This window comes from Rhagoletis pomonella, unplaced genomic scaffold (assembly GCF_013731165.1).
Source record: "Rhagoletis pomonella isolate Grant_MI unplaced genomic scaffold, Rhpom_1.0 Rhpom_scaffold_00002, whole genome shotgun sequence".
In the NCBI taxonomy this organism is placed as follows: domain Eukaryota; kingdom Metazoa; phylum Arthropoda; class Insecta; order Diptera; family Tephritidae; genus Rhagoletis; species Rhagoletis pomonella.
The window spans coordinates 70,755,233-70,779,910 of NW_023458556.1; the positions used below are offsets into that span (position 1 = coordinate 70,755,233).

The window sequence follows — 24,678 nt, forward strand, 5'->3', positions numbered from 1 at the left end:
AGTATACTACGATATTCTTATTAATTTTCTCATCTAAGTTTTACACCAGAGGCCCCCATTCAAGATCCCTCGGGCACGGATTTCCCCTCTACGGTCCTGCTTGCTTTAATAGATTCAGACAGATTAGTCCGTATCGCGCCGATTCTAATATTTTTATTTGGAAATTTACCATTCGTAGAGAGGGGGCGTTAGTAAATGATATGAAATTTTGTACACTGAGCCAAAAGCACAACGGTTTTTTCAACCAAGTTATGGTTTGATTTTTTCATGGTCAATAAGCCGATTGTAAGAAATATGATTCAAGTTGAACATTTGAGAACAAATTCGTATGTATGGCAGTAGTTGAACGAGCAGAGGTGCTTTCTGTTATTTGTTGGCTTCCAGCAGTACGAATGCCATCAGCGCGATACATAATTTTTATTTTTTTTCTGTTTTTGGTTTTTCTTAATTACAAAAAAGCCTCTGTGAAGTGCAGAACCAAATCAAACGACGAGAAAATTGTTTCAAGTTGAACATTTGAAGACACATTTATAAAGCGGCTGTAGCTGAGTTTGTAGAGATGCTTGCTGTTATTTGCAAATTCCGCAAGAGGCAACATGTTAAAATGATAATAAATATTTTTGTTTTGTGTCTCCGAATTATGGAAAAGCATCTGTGAAGTGCAGAACATAAGCGTATTGAAACGAAATAATCACCAACCAAAAGTTTGGTTAATGTAAAAAAAATTGTGGTTAATATTACCAAATCATGGTCGAAAGTATCAACCAAGGCATTGTTAATATTAACCAAAAATCACAATTATTCCTTTTCAAGTTTGAATTTGGTAATATTAACAAATTTTTGGTTGATTTTTCTCTCAGTGTATTTACGACTTTCACTTTTACCTCTCTAAGCTCAACCGAATTTTTAATCAGCTGTCATCATGCCATTTCCACCTGCCTCCATAAAGTCGAAACAATGTGCGTGCTGCGCCAACGCTTCATCTGCCTTTTCTCTCTCTCTCACATCATGCTTGTAAAGTGAGTACTTGATTTGAATACCTCTTGACCACTGTCGCCAACTTGGTGCTTTTCGCACTAAATTTAGCGCGAAAATTTTAGAATTTAGTTCTTAGTGCGTTTTTTGGTGCTTTTGTTTTTAGTTTGAAAACACCAAATCTGTAAATCTTAACAAAAAGGGGGGCAAAATTTATAGCAACCGTAAGTTTTTTAAGCCAGTTTACAAAATTCTAAACAAAATCATGTCACAATGACAATCATATGCGGAGAGCATATGTTTACCAACAAAATATGTAGCAGCAATTTCAATCATGTCAAACTTAGATTCGGTAATTTGCCATTTCTGGGATCAGGAATCGCCTTTTAGACCTTTAGTTTGGGCTGAATTTGTTATATTTTTTTACGACTATTCAAAAAAGCAGCAGTAACAGTAAAATTAATATCTAACGAACCTTTTGAAAAAAGAGAATAATCAAAATCGAGTGGGATTTGAAGAGTAGATAGCTTTTTTGACACAAAAATATTTTTCCCACTATGCGCCAGTGAATACGCTCAAATAATGGCGTTTTCTTTTCTCGAAAAAAATGCCACCTTTTTATATGGCAACATTATCAGGGTGCAACATTTTAAAGAAAGAGAACGCAGTATGCATGTGAAGATACTGAGAAAGGAACCCGAAAGCTTGACAGCCTTTGCGCAGGGCAGAATAAAGGCAACATTATTTCGAGAAAAGAAAACGCTATAAGACACATTGAAAAGGAAAATCAAATTTCATTACGTTTCATGTGCTAAGCGGTCGAAAGAAAAGTTCTTTATGTTCTTTTAGTTCACAAGATCATAAGAGACTGCAGTGTAGATTTAAACTACCACAACCTTCATGAAACTTCGTTTTTGGTTTTTGCTTTCGTTTCCTAGGAATTGTAGAAAAAATTTAGCAAAACGGAGAAAATTTTAACATTTAAATACTCCAATAAAAATTTGGTGCTTTTTTCAAGAAAAAACGCGACTTTTCTTGGGTTTTAGTACTTTTTCAAATTCAAAACTTGGCAACACTGCTCTTGACAAAAGGTAATTCCAACTTCCCCTATCTCTATCCTGGTCTCTGTCTCTCCCTCAGCTAAACCAAAAGCATCAATGTTTTTACCAGCGTTGCCATTTTAGCCGTTTTCCGGCTAGATTTAGCCGGTTTTGATAGCAACTAGCCGGAGAAAATTTGATCTAGCCGGCAGCCGATTTGTTAGCCGGTTTGTAAAAAAAAGTTAGCCGTTTTTAGCCGATTTTACTATTTGCCTAATTTTCAGGTGCAAAATGTAAACAAGTTTTTCGAAAGCAATAATGCAGACCCAATGAAGATTTTTAATGAACTCAATGTTTTACTTTCGCATCTATGCTGCCTAGTGGTTATTAGCGCGGACACATTTGATCCTATATGCTCCCCGTTGGAACCATACCTTGCTCCATTTCCTCAGTTTTATCACAGTTTTGAAGAGTATTTAAAAACAAAAGTAAGCACAAACGCTTTTGACCACGAAGCCGAGAAAATAATTCGAGAAAATGGTCGCTATTTTATTATCACTTTAATAAAGCAAATACGCCAACGCCTCCCTACAAATATTGCCAAACTAAAAAAAATGACTTTTTTCGGTTGGAAATGCATTAAGAGTAATTAAACCAAAAGTATTTGTTCAACTACAGCAACAAAAACACAAATATAATGCCGACAAAAAAACATCCATAGAGATGCAATGGCATCGGTTAACGTTACATACCTGGAGTAATTTAGACTCAACTGTAAAATTTTGGGCCGAAGTTTATCAATTTCGAAATGCCCTAGGAGAAAACCCTTTTGCTGACCTTTGCAACCTAGTTTTCTTGTTTTCCCTATAAGTAATGCAGAAGTAGAGCGAATATTTAGTTCAATGAATATAATAAAAACTAAGCAAAGAAATCCAATGTGCGTTAAAACGTTAAACGCTATTTTATATATAAGATACGGTTTAAAACGTGAAGAAAAATGCTGCCATAATTTTACTGTAGATGACGATCTCTTAAAATTAATGAATTCAGGTGATATATACAATAGTGATTCATTTGATGATGAGGAATATACACTCGATATAAATTAATGGTGTTAACTAGTCTTTCGTTTCTTGCGATTTATTTAAATAAAGCATGTGGATTTTCACTAAAACATTTTAGCCGTTTTTTGCCAGAGTCTATGTGAAATTTCACTAAAACATTTTAGCCGTTTTTAGCCGCTTTTTTTTGCCAATCTAGCCGGTCGGCCCAAAAAGTTCTGGCAACACTGGTTATTACCCAACAAAGTGATTCGTTAAGGAAAATCTCAATTTTTAACCGACTTCCAAAAAAGGAGGAGGTTATAAGTTCGTTGGAATATTTTTTTTTTTGTTTTTATGTATGTTACCGCATAACTTTGCACCACATCAACCGATTTCAATAATTTTTGCAACGGAAAGGTAGTGTCTCAGAGGTGGTCCCATACTAATTTGGTTTAGATCCGATCATTGGATCATGAAATATATAGATATATATATATTTTTTTTAAGTCGGTTTTTTTTTTTTGCTAAAAATTACTTGTTGAAATATCACAAGACACGAGACACGTAAACTTAATTTTGGGTCGTAGATTACGGATCTGCATTGTGAATGAAAAAAATTCAAATTTTTAAGTTTCATTAAAGCCTGTTCTGTTACAAAAAATCAGGCTATCACCGAAGAAAATCGAGGGCTAAATAAAATAGCCATTTGTGAAATGAAAACACCCAATAATTTTTTTGTATGAAATCATTGCGCATATTTGTTTTACTATTCAAAACTTTATTTATCCAATGATCTTTTTCGTTGGAGTTGTTTTTTTAAATAAGCTTTATTACAATTAAGAAAATCATAAAATATCTGTTATTTTTTAATTTTTTCCTATAAAAGTTTGATTTTTTTTCATTCCCATCCCGATCTAGAAAAATGGTATACATATCCGTAATCAACGAGCCAAAATTAAGTTGAGCGCTGTTTGTGATATTTTAGCATCCCTACAGTGTTATTACTCTACTTGAGTTAAAACCGGTTTTTTTTTTTTAATAAAAAAAGAACAGAACTATTTGACTGCTTCAAAATTTAACTAATGCAAAATATCTCGGTTTGGCGAAGCTGTAAGTAAAGCTATCGAGATTATTGTCATTATTTACTTACCTGTGGTAATTGTCACTGTCCACGACAGTACATCAGGGTGAGTGTAATTCGTGTAGTACAACCAAAAATTGTACTTGGTACCGGGAAGGGCATGGGAAAACTGTATCTCCTCGCCTATCTCGCGCGACTGTATTGTGGTGTTTGGCGCTGGATCACCATATGGCGGACTGTAGTCGATGCGATAAAAAACATTGTCCTGTCCTTGATTATTAGGTATGCTTATGGCTAAGTCGGCACAAAACACATTCTGTAAAAGACAAAAGAAGTGAAGATAGAATAAACAACTTTAGTTTATGTTAAACATTCATACATGTATTCATAGCTACTAATGGTGTCTTTCCAAACAATATAAACTAAAAAATAACTTAAGTTATTTATGCAATCAATGCATATCTAATAATTACAGATTTTAAATAAATTAATGGTATAGAATATTAGGGGGAAACAATGTAATGAAATATGAAAAAAATACTTTAAGGATTCAAATAGCATGTATAATAAATACATCTACGAATACGGGTATTGCCTTTCTAAAAGAAACAAAATATCGGCGAAAAACATATCGCTCGCATAGATTGAAAAAAGTGCTAGGTTAAACTTTTTGCAAAAACCATGATATAGGAGGAAAGATAAATTAAAAAAGGATCGTTTCCAAAAGGATTGAGGTAATTACTTTTTATTTCTTTCCGTTTATATTCAATGAAAGCCACATTTGCTAAACCCAAAAGAGGCACAGGAAATTCGACAGGGCCAAAGTAATAGAAAATCTTTTAATTAACATCAAATCCTGTTGACTCGTATGTAGTTTTGCTTTGCTTTAAGCAAGCAAAATGTTGTGTTCAAAGTTTTGCAAGATACTTGAAGAAAATGGTTATACGAATTTTTTCCTTCCCTGCAAAATTTGTAGAAATTGACTTAGCAACTTTCCACTCTAACCCTGCAGAAAATCTGACTAGTTCAGAGGTAGCGTAGAACTAGACCTTTTGCCGACAGTACTAGTTCTAGCTCAATACCCAAGCAATGCTTTCAACTGTCCAGTTTTACACGGCGATGTCATTGGCGGTGGCAATTGTCTCCCAGTGCATTACTTTGCAACTAGTTTTTAACCGGTTCCGGTTTGGACAGTTTTTTTTATAAGAAACCGTTTTTAAGATTCCATTTTTGGATACCTTTTTCGTTTTTTTCTTTTCTATTACATATTTTATTAAAAAAAAATTAAAATTATTTGTAAGCTGCACGAAACAGTTTAAATTCATTTAATTCGGAAACTCACAACTGCCTCCACCGCGATTTGAACTCGCGACCTAAGATGCTTGAGTCGGATGTCTTCTCGCTGAGCTACTTTCGTATTGTACGAGTAGTGAGCATTTACATATTTACACCGCAAGTTTCAACTGTCCCGTTCTGCATCCGTTTTGCACTAGTTCAGAGATAGTTCTCAAATGTGTAGTTCGGAACTAGCGCTTTTTCAGACTATCTCTAAATTTTACTGCAGGGAATTAGTGATATGTGAATGTATTTGAGTTTTGCAGAGAAAATTTAACATGCATAAATACAGCTAAAACTTTTTCAATATTTTAAAACTTTCCGTTTTGGCACAGAATGGAGTTGAGAGATAAGAGGATTCCTTTAAAACATTAAAATGCGCAGACAATGCCAACACGAAAAGGCAACTGATAAAAATAATGGGGTTGCGTTTTGTTAACAAAAAAGTAATAATAATAATAACAATGCGCTAACGCTTGTCGTTACAAAAATTAAAATCAACTGGAGGGAAAATGGCTTATTGCAGACGTAGAGGTGCCATGGAGTGCTTAGTTTTGTGTTGCCCTTTTTACTTAAACTGCACTAATTTTTTCCTTTCTCTAAAGCTGTGTACTTCAAAGCTTTATGGACATGCAATTTCTTCTTTCTCTTTATTTAATTTTTTTATTTTTTTTGTGTACAAAAAGGTATTTCCACCTCGCAGCTGGGAGCAACAAAGATTTCTGTTGCATGTTTTTTGCATTTGTAATTACAATTAATACCTTGGATTTTAATATCTTTTCTCCGAAGCCAACTAATGGAATATATGCATATGTACAGGAGTACACATGTATGACCAATATCGAAAAATATCGGATCTAAAGTATCGATACCTACTCGTACCGGTACTTCTGGCTATTAAATTATTCGGTATGAACTGGATTAAATTTAATCATTTACGCAAAGGAGTTAATTTCGTTTAACCTTACAACCGTGAGTTGGGCACTCAGTGCCAATATTCATTTTGGATGCTGAATTTCGGGGGTTTGGGAAGTCCAATTTGATTTTTTATCGTAGGCAGATATACTGTACCTTCGTTTATAAGTTGACAAAATTCCAGGTGTATATCTCTTATAGTAAAAAAGTAACGGATTTTATATGGTGAGTTCTTATAAAGCTAAATTTCCACACGAAATTTCTGGGCTGGGCTACGTTAAACATTTTAGTTTTTTCTAAGATAAGATAAGGTTTTTTTCATCCATGCTTTGCACCCTACTCTTTTCTCCTTTGCTTATTTTTTCTGTAACAGAGCTTGTCTCCACCACCTTTAATATTGTCCGATAATGTTTTTAGCGCGAGGAATAATAGAGTTACTCTGTACGTTGGGCCGTGTATATGGCGCACAGTGCTCTATTTTTGAAAAAAGGGACAAAATCAAACGAGAAGAGATAGGGAAATAAATGTAACGGTGTTTTAAAGCTTTTGAGATGGGGAATTCAGGAAAAAATAGCCTCGTTTGTTTGAATAATTACCATGACCTTTAAAATGACTTTCAAAAAAAGATGGTTTAAATTTGTTTCCTGTTTTTGGCCTGAAACCGGTATGCAATGATATTTATAAAAAAGTTTTAAACCCATATTTTTGCTGTTCGTACATGAAGGAATCCATTTCCTTTATCGCAAAAATCGAAATTGTTTTTAAAAAATATATTAAATGTTGTTTTTAGGTAAAAAAAGAAAAAAATCAAAAATTTTACTTTTGAAATTAATTTTAAAGGTCTGATTAAATGAAAAATTACCTTGACCTTAAGACAAAAAAAAAAATCTTTGGATTTTTATCCTTTTGGCTTAAGAACAGCCTTCAATGAAGTTAAAAAAATATTTTAAATAGATTTTTTGGTTTTTGCTACCGTGGAAATGGATTCCCTGATGCAAAAACAGGATAAATATCTGTTAAAAGAGTTCAGTGCGTACAGGTTTCAGAAAAAAAAAAAACATCTTTAATATTTGAAGGTCGCTGGCGTTTAAGCAGCCATAAGCACTGGCTACTTTATATTAGTGCGGGAAAAAATTCCAAAAGAAAATTCCTCTTGGTATCGGGTTACGATACGAGTATTTTTTCGATACCTACTCAGTACTTGGTTCAAAAGTATCGATATCAAAATTACTTGGTATCGAAGGAAAAATATCGAGTATGTACTTGTATTTACTCTTATCGTTTCATCCCTACCAGACTTCCATCCCTACCTACTTCTAGAGATATATCACCAGAAAATACTGAAAATTCGCTTCAGATAATATTTTAACATTTATGCAAGTTTTATGTACAGTATGTAATAAATAAATACACTTTTTAAAGTTTCATAAATTGCACTTTATTTACATAAAATTAACAAAGAACTCAAACATTTTAACCGACTTCAAGGCTATAAATTCGTCGGAATATCAAGATTTTTTCGAACAAATCACTTTATTCGGTTTACAAACATAAAAAAAATATAATTTGAACAATTTTGCAAAATTCGAATTTTTACAAAAGTTATTGTTATTAACTTTTTTTTGATGAATTCAGTAATTATTTATTATCCACTGATTCATAACATTTATCTTGCTAATTTTTTCCACGATTATAGTTAATTAGACATGCTTTAACCTGATTGTTTCAATTTTTCAACCAATCATTAGTTTGTATAACATTTTTTATTAAAAAAAAAAAATTATAAACAAATGGAAGTATTTTTACTTCTCGATCAGAGTTTTTAATCGCTTACATTGAATATCAATCCTTATTCTATAATACATTATTTAAAAGAAAAAAAAAAACACGGAAACTTGCACGGAGTCGCTACCCTGCAGGAAATTGAATTAGTTTGAAAGTAATTTATAAACTACTTTATTTTCAATGATAACTAATTGAAATTCTCACTATTTTACCTGCAACGAACTCATTTATTTAACATGGTGATGTCCTAGGAAGCAGTCAATTGCCTTTTTCTGCATGTATTTTCAATTACTTTAAAACGAATTTGGCTTAAACCACTTCAAAGTCAGTATGTTTCGTTTGAATGCGCTTTCGTTCTGCACTTCACAGATGATTTTTGATGAGATTTGAACATGGCCATTCTTGGCTGCGACCAATTGTAGCAAACATCTTTGCAAGCTCATCTACAGCCAGACATGTAAATGCGCTTTCAAATGTTCTGCTTGAATTGTGTGCAAGCAGCAGGTCGACTGTCCGACTCTGCATTTAATTTCAACTACTTTAAAATGAATTTGGTTTACACAACATCAAAGTCAGTATGTTTCTTTGAATACGCTTGCGTTCTGGACTTCACAGATGCTTTTTCATACTTCCAAGACACAAATTGTTTTTTGAGCAAAGAGTATAAAAATTCGAAACATTTACTCATTGCATTTGTTTTAAAGTAGTCTTTCAATTAGTTGATTTAAAAAAATCACTTGTTTCCGTCAGGGTAGTTATTAATTTTTGTCGCTCCTGCCACGGGTGCTTTTGCCTTCATGCCGCGCGCGGTGCAACCAGAGAACGCAAAAAAATTAAATTTATTTATCAACATAAGCATAGATTATTTAGTACAATATTTTTTAAAGTTGTATACATAAATATGTACATACATAACATGCATATTTATATATGTACGTATACTAGCGTGGGCTTCGGCCGCTTTTTTAGAATTTTGATTGGTAATTATGCTCTAAAAACTGTGTGTCTGGAATGTGGAAATTTTTGGTCAATATCCTAGGTTCGCCCAAGTCCATCAAAGTTCACGTACTAAAAAAATTTTTTTCTTAGCTAACTTCGATTCTCTACAAAAAAGGTCCATATACTAAAATATGTAGGACTAATACGTTAGAAGATTATTGCAATTTTAGTAAAACAATGTATTACTTAATTTGTTTATTAATTTTTATTTTTTGAGCATATTGAACTTTGATGGACTTGGGCGAGCCTAAGATGTTGACCAAAAATTATCATATTTCACACAGATTTTTCTTAGAGCATAGTGAACCATATTTTTGCTATTACCAATCAAAATTCTAAAAAAGCGGATTTTCGGCCCACGCTACTGTATACCTGATGAAATATAATCCTTGGTGAAAAAATGTATTTGTGGATTGGTGTTCAAGGACATATGTACATATGTATGTATGTATATGTATATGTAGATATGGGAAAATTTGCGTAAAGAATAGAGGCCGGTCCACATACCCACAACTTTGGCGTTGCGTTGGCGTTGAATTTCAATGCAGCCGTGCACATAGCCAAAATTTGACAACGCTAACGCCAACAGAAAGCAGAAAGATCGCGTGCGTCGGTCGTCAGCTGTTACAAATAAGTAAAATTTGGTGAAATATTTTTGCCTTTTAAGCAAATGAGGGCAAGAAATATCATTTTTCATGCAATTCTTCTGCTTCTTCTTTATTGGAGCAGTAACCGTCTAAGCGATTTTGGCCGAGTCCAAAACAGCACGCCAGTCATTTCTCTTCTGTGCTAACTGTCGCCAATCGAAAATGCCAAATAAAGCTAAGTCCTTCTCCACCTGGTCTTTCCAACGCAGAGGAGGCCTTCCTCTTCCTTTGTTACCAGCATCGCAGCCCGCGTTGAATATTTTCAGAGCAGGAGCGTTTCTACTCATTCGAACGACATGGCCAAGCCAGCGGAGCCGCTGAATATTAATTCGCTGCACTATGTCTATATCGCTGTAAAGCTCATACAGCTCATCGTTCTGCGATATTCGCCATCACCAACGCGTAGAGGTCCGTAAATCTTTCGCAGAATCTTTCTCTCGAAAACTCCAAGAGCCGCCTCATCAGATGTTTTCATTGTCCATGCCTCCGCACCATACACCAGCACAGGTATGATGAGCGACTTATAGAGTGTGATCTTTGTACGACGAGAGAGGACTTTACTTCTCAATTGCCTACTCAGCCCAAAGTAGCACTTGTTGGCAAGAGTGGTTCTCCGTTGGATTTCAAGGCTGACATTATTATTGGGGTTAATGCTGGTTCCCAAATAAACGAAGTCGTCTACTTTTTCAAACTTGTAACTGTCAACAGTGACGTGGGTGCCAATACGCGTATGCTCTGACTGTTTGTGTGACAGGAGATACTTCGCTTTGTCCTCGTTCACCACCAGACCCATTCGCTTTGCTTCTCTATCCAATCCCGAGAAGGCAGAACAGACGTAGCCCTTGTTTTTCCCGATAATATCGATGTCGTCTGCATATGCCAGCAATTGTACGGTCTTGTAACAGTGGCGGACCCAGGTAGGGGAAATTAGCATCAGAAGCAGCTGAGAGATATAGTGAATACCAATAATCACCAATATGTATAAATTTGAAAACAAGAAAATATATGACTGGTTTACTTTTCTGTGGAATCGACTATATGTATATACTTATTCCAAAAAGATGACCAAAAAATTAAATAGTTATATGTATAAAAAACCCACAATAATATTTGGCGCTCACCACTTTTGCGTTTCACCACCACAGAGTTTCACCGAAGTCTTCATTAATATCTTGTGTGTGACTTGTTGTGGATGTTTTACGCCACCTAGAAAAATATGTATTTACTTTGGTAAGTTTTTTCTTGGCAGAAATGCAAATGGAGATTTGTCATTTACGCCCAGGAGGCGTCGGCATCGAAGGCTCCACTAATTGCAAGTAGTTGTATGCAACTCAAACCAATCGTATGCGGTGTCCATTCCTTAGGAGGTCCTAAAACACTACCTCTTTTCATATTAACAGCGCGCAATAAAATGCATGCGGGCTTTTTCTAAAATTAAATATACTTCTGGAGAGAGGATGAGGAGTTTTCCATATATGCATATGCTCTTTTTATGGAATTTCCATCTGTGATACTGAAAAAGCATATATCTTTGTAGACATGTAAACGGAATAAAAAATAAAAGAAATCCATATACTATATACATATGCACATATGTATAAATATGTTTGTTTTTTCCAGTAAAATTTTTTTTTGCCGGAACTTTTCGTACCAAATTTGTACCAAAAACTTGTTGATTTTTAATCATCCTCTCCTCATAATAATAATATTTATTATAATAGATACACTTACACAATATGTTAGTGTTTGACCCAGCTTCTCCTTCGATTTGTGGCGTATGCCTTGATATTGTCACACAAAGGGGAGGGACCTACAGTTTTACGTCGGCTCCGAACGGCGGTTGTATTTTTATGGGAAGCTGTTTTTCGTGGGAGAATACACTCGAAGATTTGCCATTGCCTGCCGAGGGGCGACCGCTATTAGAGGAAACTGTTTCTCTTCTTTTGTTTTTGATGTTAGTCGAAACCTGGACTCGAACCCAGGCCCAGCAGAATGGTAGCTCGCACTGCTAACCACAACACCATAGCGACCACCTCTCCTGATAGATTAATTTTAGAAAAAAGGCATATGCCTAATAACTATACATACGTATCTATATGAATAATGGTACTAAGGCGTTTCCTAAACTTTTGATTTGTTCGTGTGGCGCCACCGATGCATCGCGATGGTGATTTGGTTTCGGTTAACATTGATTCGTGGCTTTGATAAAATTAAATATGCATTTGTACATAAGTATGTAGGCACATTTACAAACATTTTTTGCATGTATGCTTATGTATGTAAGTATTTAATACCAAGTCCACATATTCTATATATACATATGCATGTACATATGTGCAAATGCACACCGGACCTACGCCTAAAAACTCCTAGCTGTCGGTTGACTGCATAAATGGCATATAAAAGTGTAAAAGAACAAACAACTCTCAAATTCTGAAATTTGAGCTACAGCCCACAGGAAGATTCTAGTAGTAACTACATGAGAACGCCCGCCGACACTCATACCTGAAAGAAACACAGAATCTGCAAAAAAAACTCACAAGGTAGTGAAAAAGCTGCAACAGTGTCTAGCAGTGTTGCCGTTTTAGCCTTTTGGTGGCTAGATTTAGCTACCACATACTTTTTTTGGCCACATAAATTTAAAATCGTCCCTAGCCCTTTTTTTAGCCTTTTGGAGAATTTATTCATACTTGGCATGAAAAAGTTGTACTTAATACTTAATTTGAACTTTTTTTTTCATTTATGTAAGAGATGAATTTTTAAACTAAGAAAGACTGATATATATACATATATGTATTGTATGTACCTTACGTTTTCATACATACATACTGTAAAAGTGTTAGGGTTGTTAACTTATCTATTAACGATTTAACTATAGTTTAAAATAGATAAGTTTACGGCCCTTAATATGCTTAATTTGTTAAATGGCCCATCAAGTCGATTGACCGTGTATGTTCTTGTGGTGTGATTGTACCAGCTACTGGTGCGACTTCAAAAAATATTTGAAAATTTTATGATTGTACCAGCATGCTGGTGTCGTGAGTGGTGAAATTAGCTAGATTTTCTAGGTAAAAAGTATTTTGGCGGAAATTTCTTGCACTATATGAGTCAAAGCCGTGTGTGTGGAGAATTAAGTTCCCGATATTGCAGTTGTGAATTAAAAAAAAAAACAATGTTTAACAAAATGGTAGAAAAATTATGAAATTTCGGCTCTAATCATTTCGATCTTTCCTTGACTTCATTTGTAAAGAAATGAATATTGTTGCAGCATGCTCGTAAGTTATATTTCCCTGCAGTGAAATCCCAAACTAGTCAGGAAAAATACTAGTTTACAACTAGAATTTACAGACAGACAGAAACCGAACTAGTTCGAAAATTACCAGACTTGTACCAAGTACAAAACGATTTATTCATGCCCTGTTTTATTTGACTTCGACAGTTTAATACAATAAAGTACACAAAATATTATTATACTAGCAGACCCGGCGAACTTCGTCCCGCCCAAAATTAATTTTTTTATTGAAATATTTGGTCCAACGTTTTCGCCAGCAACTCAAATTTGTTTGGTTTTGTGGTAGGCATATCCCCATTGCCGTCTTAAATAACCTGACGACAGCGTTATACCGGGAAGAAGTCCTTGCGGCTCGATACTGAATCGTCCTTGAATCTGTATAGTATAGTTGGTGGCAATTTACAAACTGGTGAGTATCATTGGCCCACATTCTGTTTAGTCACCGTAAAGCAAGGACCGCAATGGTTCTGATGGTTGATTTAACGGGAGTAATTTAACTTTGATCCCTGTGCCTCCGAATCGACGATTTTTAGCAATAACTCGGTTCCAGCGCCACTAAAAATTATCATCAAAATCGTTTCGGTCGTTTAGGAGGAGTTAAGCCACCAGAATAAGTCTTTTACTTACTGACACTCTTCGGCATTTTTTCCCATACAAAAAAACTCTAACGCATTCGTTATACGGAGAAAATGCGCAACATCATCAGCGAAAAAAATTCTCAAAAATCAACGGTATCTTATACAGCTATTGAGTGAACTACAAAACTGCATACTCAAAATTTGGTACAAAAAAAATTATTACGAAAAAGAAAAAAAAAACACTGTATTCTGGGTGTATACAGCGTGGCGACGAATAACTGTTACCCAGGTTTTTTTGAGAAATAAAAGGGTCCTTTAAAGATTTTGCGAAAAAAGTATTTTATTGATAATTTTCCACAGATTTTACTTTAGTTGCATTAATTAGTTATTAAATTTTAATCCTTATTTACATTTGCCAGCAGTGTAAACTTTGAGAGAAAAGTTCATTTGGCACGCAAGTCTTTTTCAGGTGTATTTTTTCTTAGGCTTTGTATAAAAAAAGTACAAAAAAGAAAAAACCTGTATAAGGTTGGTCGAATGAATGACCGTCCTAGTCACCAGTTCCGAGTCTATTCGATTTTTGAGTATGAGGCCTTAGGTTGGACATAAGGGGGAGTATAAGGGACTCAAAATGGAGAAAATTAGCCTATGGTTACAGAAGATATGGAATAAATTAACTGACGAAGACCTGCGTGCCAAATGAACTTTCCTCTCAAAGTTTACACTGCTGGCAAATGTAAATAAGGATTAAAATTTAAAAACTAATTAATGCAAGTAAAGTAAAATCTGTGGAAAAATAACAATAAAATACTTTTTTCGCAAAATCTATAAAGGACTCTTTTATTTCTCAAAAATATCTGGGTAACAGTTATTCGTCGCCACGCTGTATATTTACAGATAGGTAAAAGTTTCAATATGTTTGGAAAGCACCACTTCCCTTTTCCAGTAGTCCCAAAATCTCTATACCAATTTCCAGGACATTACCACAAATACTTTCAGAGATATACGGTATGATAAATTCGATATGCATAGGTGATGCCACGCTCCCTTAATATATCCAAAGTCTGCAGTAGGTGTCCAAAATTTAAAAAAATCGGTACAGCCGTTCGCGAGATCACCTCTTATAAAAAGAAGGAGCTTCTCTTTATATAATTAGTGTAAGTAACAGAGGGCAACACCGATTTTGATGCGGCAAATGTTGAAGCTGGTTTTAATAGGCTTTTTTTTGCTGATTAAGAATACGTAAGTATAATGTATCCATCATCAAAAATGTGGTGAAAGTGTAAAAAAATCGCGTTTTTTGCAATATTTGAGAAGGTCTAGCAATGAAACAAAAGGTGATAGAACCTTCCACTTAGGCTTAAATTAAGGCTTGGACTTCTGACTTCAATCCCTAAAAATACCATTCCTGCACCTTGACCCTGAGGATACCTATAGTCATTTATTTAACAGCTAACACTGATTTTTACACCATTTTTGACGATAAAAAGTAAATGAGTATAGGTGACCATTAGGGCAAGGTGCAGGAATAGTACTTTCAGGGATGGTAGTCTGTAGTTCTAGCTTTAATTTAAGCCTACAGTGGAAGGTTCTATCACCTTTTGCTTGATTGCGGTAGGAACTCAAACTTCCCGAATCAGTTATTCTTGTTCAACAAATGACTATAAGGGCTGGTTTCTCCAACTCAACTTAATTAAGCCAATTTTTTCGACTCAGTCAAGAATAAGCTGTGTAAAACGTAGGCTAACTTTTGACTTAAGTCTAAAAGTGGCTAAACTAAGTTAAGTTGAGCTGGAGAAACCAGCCCTAAGTGACCATCAAGCAAAGGTGCGGGAACTTGCTTTAGTCAAAGCCTAAGTGGAAGGTTCTACCACCCTTTTGTTTCTTTGCTAGAGCTTCTCAAATATTGCAAAAAACTAGATTTTTTGACAATTTGACCTCGTTTTTTCTTAAAATCTGGAGCTTACGGATTCGTAATCAGCACAAAAAATCTGTCAAAAATAGCGTTAACATTTGCTGCATCAAATTTTTTTCCATTTTTGTTGGCCTGTGTAATAAGAATTGTTAAATAGCCAATACCCGCATGTTTGCGGTACCTTCAACCAAACCCCTTTCGAACTGTAAAACAATGACTCGATTCGATTGAAGATTTTTTGGAATTGATCGGTTCTGGTCCACCTATCAGAAAAAATATCATATATGTTAACCAGACATCTGCAGCGGGTGCATGATTTTCGTGTATACTCGATCATCTAACAAAACCCGTTTTGCATCGTTCTCTGTATACGAGCAGAAGTATTGTTCGTTATCGACTGAGCTCAAGACGAACATGTTGGCCACAACACCCGATTGCTTTTCATACATACTTGATTGGGTTCGGGTGCTTTGCAGCTCAATATACCCGGGTGTTCGAGTTTCAACCCGAGTGTGCACAAAATTTTCTTGATTGGCTTATGACGTTTTTGTTTCTACAAAAAATGTTGCCTTCTCATCGCGGTGTTCTTAGTTTTTGTGCGTAGAGGGTAAAGAGAAGGTTGAATTTTTCGGTAGTTTGTTTAAGTGTACATTTAACCATTTCTTATATTTTTGCTCATACAAAATGCGGCATCACGACGCCTACATCCATTTAGGTATAAATGTGTGTAGATCGGCAATGCCCAAGCCCTATACACTCGGTGCACATTTATTTTTTGTAAAAGTACTTATGTACCTACATAGTTTTAGGCTGTGTTCTAATGTATAAACACACAGCTTTCCACGCAAAACTATACGAAATAGATGCAAAAACATTTTTGTCTACTTCGCTTCTAATTGTTTCATTGCGTATGCACAAGCACAAAGCAACAACATTTTCGTATGCTTTGTGGGAACATATTGGCGCCAGTTACCTTCAGCGTAAATTTCTTTGTTGTCCTGCATTTTATCGCAATGTTCGGGTGTCCGTTTCATTGTTACACAAATTTTCGGGTTAGCTGCGGGTGTCCGAGTGTGGTGTTCGCTTGTGCTCAATTTATAGCGAGGGTGATCGAACAGACTCGTTCGTAACCAAAGCAGCTGTCGGGTATGCATCTCGATCGAACACATAGTAGCCGAGTGTGGCGTTCGCTTGTGCTTGATTTTTAGTGAGTGTGATCAAAAAGGCTCGATCATACTCAAAGCTGTTCTCTGATGTTAACCCAGCCAATAAGCTACCTACGTGCTAAATTGCAAGCAAATCGGACCATTAATAAGACAGTTTCGAATAGTTCGGTCTCTGACCAACTTAACGGAAAAAATGAATCCTATATGCTAATCTAGGCAAAAGGCTACCAACGAACCAACTGCATTTTTTTAAGCATAGCTCGACCCCTGCGCCAACTATCGGAAAAATTAAAACTTTGTGCACTCCTTCTTCTAAACACGTTTCCAAAAAAGCAGCACCCATTCGAATCAGTTATGAAACATAGGAGAAAATTGTTCCCAATTGATTCAAGCTGCCAATGAATTTCACAATTATCCGAAATTCTCCAAGCTTTCGTCGAAAAAATTCAAATTTTTTGCGATCTTCCGGATTTTTCTGAGTTTTCCACTTAGAATTTTCTATTTTTCCATTCGAATGCCATTCCGAAGGAATTCACACAAAATTCCATACAAAAAAAAAATCAATTTTCGATTTTTCCAATTTTCCGACTTTACCTAAGGGGTTTCCCTAAATTTTCTTTCGTAAAAACCTACTCCTGGCAATTACGAACAACTAAAAAAAATTTAAGCCAAATCGGTCCAACCGTTCTCAATTGATGAATTACTATACATTTTTCACACCACTTTTATATATATAGATTATTCAATTATATCAGTACTGTTAAATAATGATTATTATTCATAATGATTATTAATTAAATAATGTTTTTTTGGATAACCGTTTAATGATTAAATACCTATATTACCACCTTTTTAATGATTAATAACACTGGTCTACAAATTTCAACTTTTTTTCTGCGAATAAGACGGGACCTGGTGTTTCTGAACGGATTTTTCGTGCTGAACACGAATCCGGGGTCAAAAATGTCCCATCACGTCACGTTTTCGAGAAAAAAGGGGTTGAAACCCCTAAAAACAGCGTTTTTGGCCATTTTCGAAAAATTATAGAGCTGAACCCTGACGTGGTACAAATTTTGCATATATCAGAAATTAAAGGCTAAACCGTGCCCTTTCGAATGAGCCCTATGCCGAATTGATCGCGTGCACCCTTCAAGCAGGGGGTGTATTTGTGTTTAGGGGTGCAGGAAAAATTGATCACAGAAAGAATTTAATCTTAAACGATCATAGAAAATTAATAATGCCAAGGTTTTAACTATATTAAAAGTCGCTGATTACGAATCTGCAGTTAGATTTTAAAAATTTAAGAAATTTATATGGTCGTTTAAGATGAAATTCTTTCTGCGATCAATTTTCCCTGGACTCCTAGACACAAATACACCCCCTGATCTAAGGGTGCATGCGATTAATTCGGCATAGGGCTCATTCGAAAGGGCACGATTTAGCCTTTAATTTCTGACATATACAAAGTTTGTAGCACGTCAGGGTTCAGCTCTACAATTTTTCGAAAATGTCCAAAAACGCTGTTTTTAGGGGTTTCAACCCCTTTTTTCTCGAAAACGTGACGTGATGGGAAGTTTTGGACCCCAGATTCGTGTTCAGCACGAAAAATCCGTTCGGAAACACCAGGTCCCGTCTTATTCGCAAAACCCTTGTAGACCAGTGTAATTAACTACTTTAAAAAAATGTTGATTCATTAATTTAAATTACATCATTATTTTGTTATTTTTGATCATTTTCAATTATTTTTGACTTTTTTTAATTACACGATTAATATAATCATTTGATTAATTTCTATTATCAATCAACAAGCCAAACTATGAACAAAAATTAAGAATATTTAATAACTGCTTGAATTATAATTATTTATTTATTTTATTCTCATCCAAATCTCAAATTTCAAACATTAATTATTACTTTTATAAATTTTTAAAAATAATGGACTGAAATGTGCAAAGTTAATGAATTTAATTTGTTTTAATGAAAACTTTTATTTTTATTTTAGTTCACTCAAAAATGATCTAAAGTATTCATTTTATTTTTAACTAAATTGTTTTTTTTGCATATTCAATATTATTAAAAAAGATAAAAACATAGTATTTATTGTACCTGAAACCTTTTACTTTTAATAACATTTAATGAAAAATGCATTTAAATTTATATTCGAAAGTTTTAAATATCTATGTATTTATTTTTGCTTTTAAATAACACACAACAAATTTAACACTAATTATTGGCAAATCTAAAGCTGCTAAATAAAAATGTGTAATATATTAAAGTGTAATTAAAAGTTTTTTATTGTATATTCATGAATTCTTTTTATTTTTTGACTCCCAAAGTAGTGGTTTTGGTCCATAATTAGATTAGTATTTTTCTGTCTATTTTGAACTAGTATGACACTGGTATATTTCTGACCGAAATCTGACAATTGCCATCTCGTAGGACATCCCCATGTTAAAAATACCAGTTTTTTTTAAAGGAATTTGGCTACCACTAAAAATGATTCGCGGCAACACTGGTGTGTAGTGCAAAAAGTGCATTGAGAGTCACCGAATGTCTAAAGCTGGTTAGTAGCGGCTGACTAGGAGGGCCAATTTTATGGTTGTTAGCTGAAGGGATCATTGAGCTTCACGAAAGCAAACAAATACTACTTGTTGATGTGAAAGTTACGGAGTTTTCAGGTATTTTTTTTTTTTATCTGTGCACATTAGTAGGCGCTTTATTTGAAGCCTTATGAAATTGGATAACGGAAAGACGTGCCTCAAGAGCCTTAAAGTTGAGCAAATTTATTACATTTTATATAAAATGGGATAATGGTTATAATACGCCATTTCATATCTAGTAAAATGGAATTTTTCTAGATTTTGGAAAGTTATTTCTCCGAAATGTGATGAAAATGAAAAATATCATTGATACCTCCGGAACATATGTATATATGTTATTTTTATTATTATACGACTAGCGGCGTATTCGTGTATACATAATGTGACCAACTATTTCATAGCTCAAAGAAGTACAGAGACTGAAAACCAAAAATAGTATGAAAGTAATGAGAAAATGGTAAAAGCAGAACATATAAAAATAGTAACAGTGTACAAATTTAACAAATAAATTTTATTAATAAAAAATCTATACTATTTATTATTCTAAGGCAAGGCGCTTATTAACAGCGATCTCCTAATCGTGCTCAAATTAAAGTGCGCGATCTGAAACTATGCACAAACGTATCAGATTTAAAAATCATTAGACCGCTTTTAAATATTTTCATGGAAAATTTTTAAAGTTTTACATTGAACAAAGCATTGCTACGTTCATTTCAGTCAAAGTGTTTTTTTTTTTGTTATTTTGTTTATTTAGTCTGTGTCGCAAGACACCGCAAAAACGCTGTTGACGTTATGGCAGTTTCAAACGCATTTAGAGGTAAACAATAATGCATAATTACTTTTGTCTAACTTTAGAACTTTTTAGATGTATTTAATAGAAAGTATGGTTGATCTGGTAAAGAACCCCATAGAGCGGGCGCAAAGTGGCTCCAAACCTAAAGGGAACGTATGTTTTTTAAACAAGATAAAAAATATTTTTTGATTTACTTCAGGATTTTTCCGTTTTTGTTTTTTACTGAATAATACGTAAATCATTTTTTAATTTAGCGTTTTTTCTATAAAAAGATGAAAACTCTTTAATACTTATTAATTAAAAGCAAAATTAAGAACATTTTGAATAACCGTAAAGCCTTCTTTTCGGTCTATTATCGGACTCTGATGGTATGCTGGGAACAATGTTTTTGAAAAATTTAATTTTTTATGATTTAAAAATGCTGGAATACTTAAAAAGTCATTGCCGACGAACTGTTTTAAAAAAATGTGAGATTATTTCAAACTTCTTTTGCGAGTTAGAGAAGGTCGAGAACTCTCCCCAGACTCAAAAGTTAAGATAAGTACAATGAGAGTCTATTTTGCGAGATGTAAATTTAGTTTACTGGGTCGTTCAACCTCAGCCTGGTGTAAGTAATCAAAACTACTTGAAGGTCCAAAAAATAAGCAATGCACGATAGTTAATAAGGAAATGGTTAATATGTTGCCCGGATAAGAAAATGTTTACTATGGCATCGATACTGTCGTTTTTGTGGTTCTGTCAGAAGTTTTAAACTCGGTAACACCCTTTAATTTTTCTGGATAGAGAAGCCATTTATAACGAAATTTGGCAGCTAGAGAAGTGAACTTATTGAAAGTCATAATTTATGTGTTGTTCCATAAGTACCTTTCTTAACTGAGATGACTAACGTTTTGAATTTTTTCGAAACAGGTATTAGAGAAAAAGCAACATTTATGTGTATTTTGGTGTTGGTTGTCTTATCTAAAGTGTCAAAAAATGTTCTGATTTTAAGTAAAAATTAAAAATTAAATTTGAAAAGAAATTGGTGCGACTTTCTTTCTTAGGTAATTTTGTTTGCATCTCGAAGCATTGATCCATCATATGCAAGGCCCAGTAATCGGCGTTTGTGCTGCGGAGTTAGGTGAACGTCCCAAACGTTACTTTTCAATCGCTTGTTTTGTATGGGGAACAGGTTTCACATGCATAAAGATTTTGACAATTTATATTTTTTGTGAGAAGAAATTAAAAATATTTGACATTTTAGAGACCGAATAATTTGAAAAAAAATAAATAAAAAACTGTTCTACTGACACTACCTGTTCAATGTGCCTTGGGTAGTACAAAGCATTGCAAAGAAGTACATTTGACTGTACTTCGAAGTACGAAGTACAGCGGCTCAAAAAGAAGTACTGTACTTCCGAAAGAAGTACGGTTGGTCACATTATGTATACATACACGCTATGCTTGGGAAGACAGCGAAAGCTTCATTCAACCGCACGACCCTGCAGGAAATGTATCTAACTATAAGCTAACTTTAAGTTAATTAGTAAAGAGCTAAAGGTCACTTATTATCTGCATATTTTCTTTGACGAAAGCTTACTATATTTCTATGGCGATGGCCGCGAAATAGTCAAGGGTGGTTTACCTCTGCATTAGATGTGGTCAAGGATGGTTACCTCTGCATTTGATGTAACTAGCTTGTAACTAACTACTTTTGGACATAAAATATCAATAGGAAAAACAAAATATTTTTTATATTTTTTTATATTTTTTTATTTTTATTCCTTTATTTATTTTATTACATTTCATATTGTTTCTGCTGTAGGTGGCCCCATACTCGAACTCTGTCAGACATATGTACATAACTTCAAAATGATAATATGAAATTTCGATCTTCCTTTTATTTGTCCTCAATTCGAAAAAGTATTTGCGAAGTGCAGGATATTTAAATAGAAACGCGTTTAAAGAAAACAATCTTCTTCATTACTCCTGCATTACTTGTCAACTAGTTTCAATATAGCTTTTTGTAGCTAACTACTATATATTTTATAGAAATCCCGCAAAAAAGCTAACTACAAGTGGGGGTTTTTTTTATCAATTGATAATTTTTTTCTGCAGGGGACTTGTTCACACGCACACAGTGACATCAGTTGTACTCACACTACAAAAATGCTCTGCCGAAACTGCCCACCTCTGTTTTAGGCCATATTTTAATGATTTTTTTTTGTGGGAACCAACAACAATTTACAAATCTAGATGTTATAGTCGCACTCGAGCGGATAGAGCGGCGCACTTCTATTTGGTAGGACCCAGGTCAGAGAGACTTCCAACAAATTTTTTTCTAATTGCGGTCGCCCCTCCGCAGGCAACGGCGTATTTCTGCCATGAAAAAGTTTAGTTACGTCAGATAAACATTTTTCTCTCAACACATGATTTGGTTATAGTTACATTACAGAAATGTGGCTCGATAGAACCTTTCAAGCACGTAACAAATAGAGAAGATATACAAGTTTAAAAATGAACTTTTTTGACTTTTTCGAATATTAATATTTTATCTAAAAAACTAATATGTAACTTTGATCATATAATTAATTTTTGTTTTTTTTTTTATATTTTTAAGCTAAGAAAACTAAAAACTAAAAAAACCTCCTTTTTCATAAAATAACCCTTTTTATCATCTTTAGTTGTTACTTGCGCCAAATCATTTCATTATGGTTGAAATCAGTGTAAAAAATTTCGTAAATGAGGTAGTAATGCAAACGAACATTTATTTAGGTTTAGGTTTTACTACGAACATAACTAGGAACTGTAGAGTGGGCAACATTCTTCATCACTAAAGGAGTCGATTTTTTATGTGGGGGCGAGAGAAATGATTTACCACAAAACCTTTCATTACTGAATCATTTGTAAGAGTCACGTATTTATTTTATAAGAAATTATAGCCGCTATTTCAGAGATCAACACATCGCTTCATTGACTTCTTCATCTAGACCACTGGGATTTGAATCAGTGAACTGCGGCATACAAAGCGTATGGTCTACGCAAGTATTAATTTTTATTACATTTTTTAAAACTTCATCCACGCTCCTTTAATACTTATTTACATATATTACCCTTTCGTAAGTTTCGCCCGAATTATTTTCAAGCGAAAAGTGAAAGATTTCGGGCGAAAATTAAACTTGTCATAAGGCTGAATAAGTTTTTCAAAAATTACTAGCCACTCCTGGTAAAAAAGTCAGCTTTTATTTTAATTAAATGGTACTTTACCAAACTGAAACAAATGAAATATAAAAAAATTATTTAATTTGCTAATAATCACGGCTCGGATTTTGATGACCTAAAAACCAGCAAAAAAGTTACGTAAAGGAAAATAATGCCCAGAAAAGTTTAAAGTTTATAAAATTTTATAAAAGATTACTGGTCTTAAACCGATTTTGTTGTTTTCAATTATAGTCACCTACAAGATACCTTTCAGACCATTTATCGTAAGAGATATACGATATCTGTAAGAGAAAATTTTATTTAAACTTTCGAGCTATTTAAAACTGCTTTGACCAGAGATTTCACAGTTCAAAAAAACACTCCGCTTCTCTAGTTTAGGTACTTTTGTTTAAAAAATGGGTTTATATCTGGAATTGTAGGTATCAATCAGTCTTTTTCTCGAGGATTGTTAAATTCTAGTGAAAATTGGTAAAAAAGGATCTTGTATAGTTGAGTTTTTTATGCAGGTTTTTGTCAATTAACACGATAAATTTGCTTATATATTTTATTCAATTGTATAGGTACAATACGTAAGTGTAACGTCCGACTAGTTTAAGGTGAAATGTTTTAAACTTGAAACGTGTAATATGTAGTTATATAATGTACATAGGTATCGCATTAGTATTAGCGACCGAAAAGAAAGTATTGCTTGCCTAGTATTGGATACCGACAATTCAGCACACCACCAATAGCGATCGTAGCTTTTACCAAAACTGGTAAATATATTTTTGACTATAAAAACATATACATACGAATTCAATACGCTCCGGGCTGTCGAGCAGAAAACTTGGAAACTGTTCCACCCAGAAAAATAATTGGCTACATGTTCTTTATAATCCACTCGCGGTTGTTTTACCTGCAAGCTTTGTAATGCGAAATCAATTATCTCAAATTATAACTATTTCTAACTAACTTTAAGTGGAATCTATTAAATTTACTCCATTCTACTTTAAAATTATTGAATATTTAGACCCAAGGTCTAGCAGACTTTCCTCAAAAACGATCTTCAAAAGAATTTCGAAAATACGACGGTTATCTATGGATATTGCCACTCTTAACGTATAGTTTATCTAGAAATTCTTGTTTGTTATTTGCATACGCATTCTGTTTCACATTCTTATATGTATACACAGATCGGTACTTTCAGTTAGTGCATAATTCAAACTTGCATCCGCTACGTACTCTACATATATACATAATATGTATAATAATATGTATGTATAATAATAATGTATGTATAATAATATGTATGTATTATATTATATTATATATGT

The 24,678-nt window shown here is 34.0% G+C and overlaps 1 protein-coding gene across 3 annotated transcripts in view; it reads right to left on the reverse strand.

The window, feature by feature from the left end:
- The window catches only part of LOC118734033 (tyrosine-protein phosphatase 10D), a 451,470-nt gene that overhangs the window by 81,022 nt on the left and 345,770 nt on the right, over positions 1 to 24,678 (reverse strand). For all 3 annotated transcript variants that reach the window (XM_036463726.1, XM_036463725.1, XM_036463724.1), the window contains exon 3: positions 4,209 to 4,455. In XM_036463726.1, the coding sequence (XP_036319619.1) occupies positions 4,209 to 4,455 (247 nt within the window). The remainder of the gene's footprint in view (positions 1 to 4,208; positions 4,456 to 24,678) is intronic.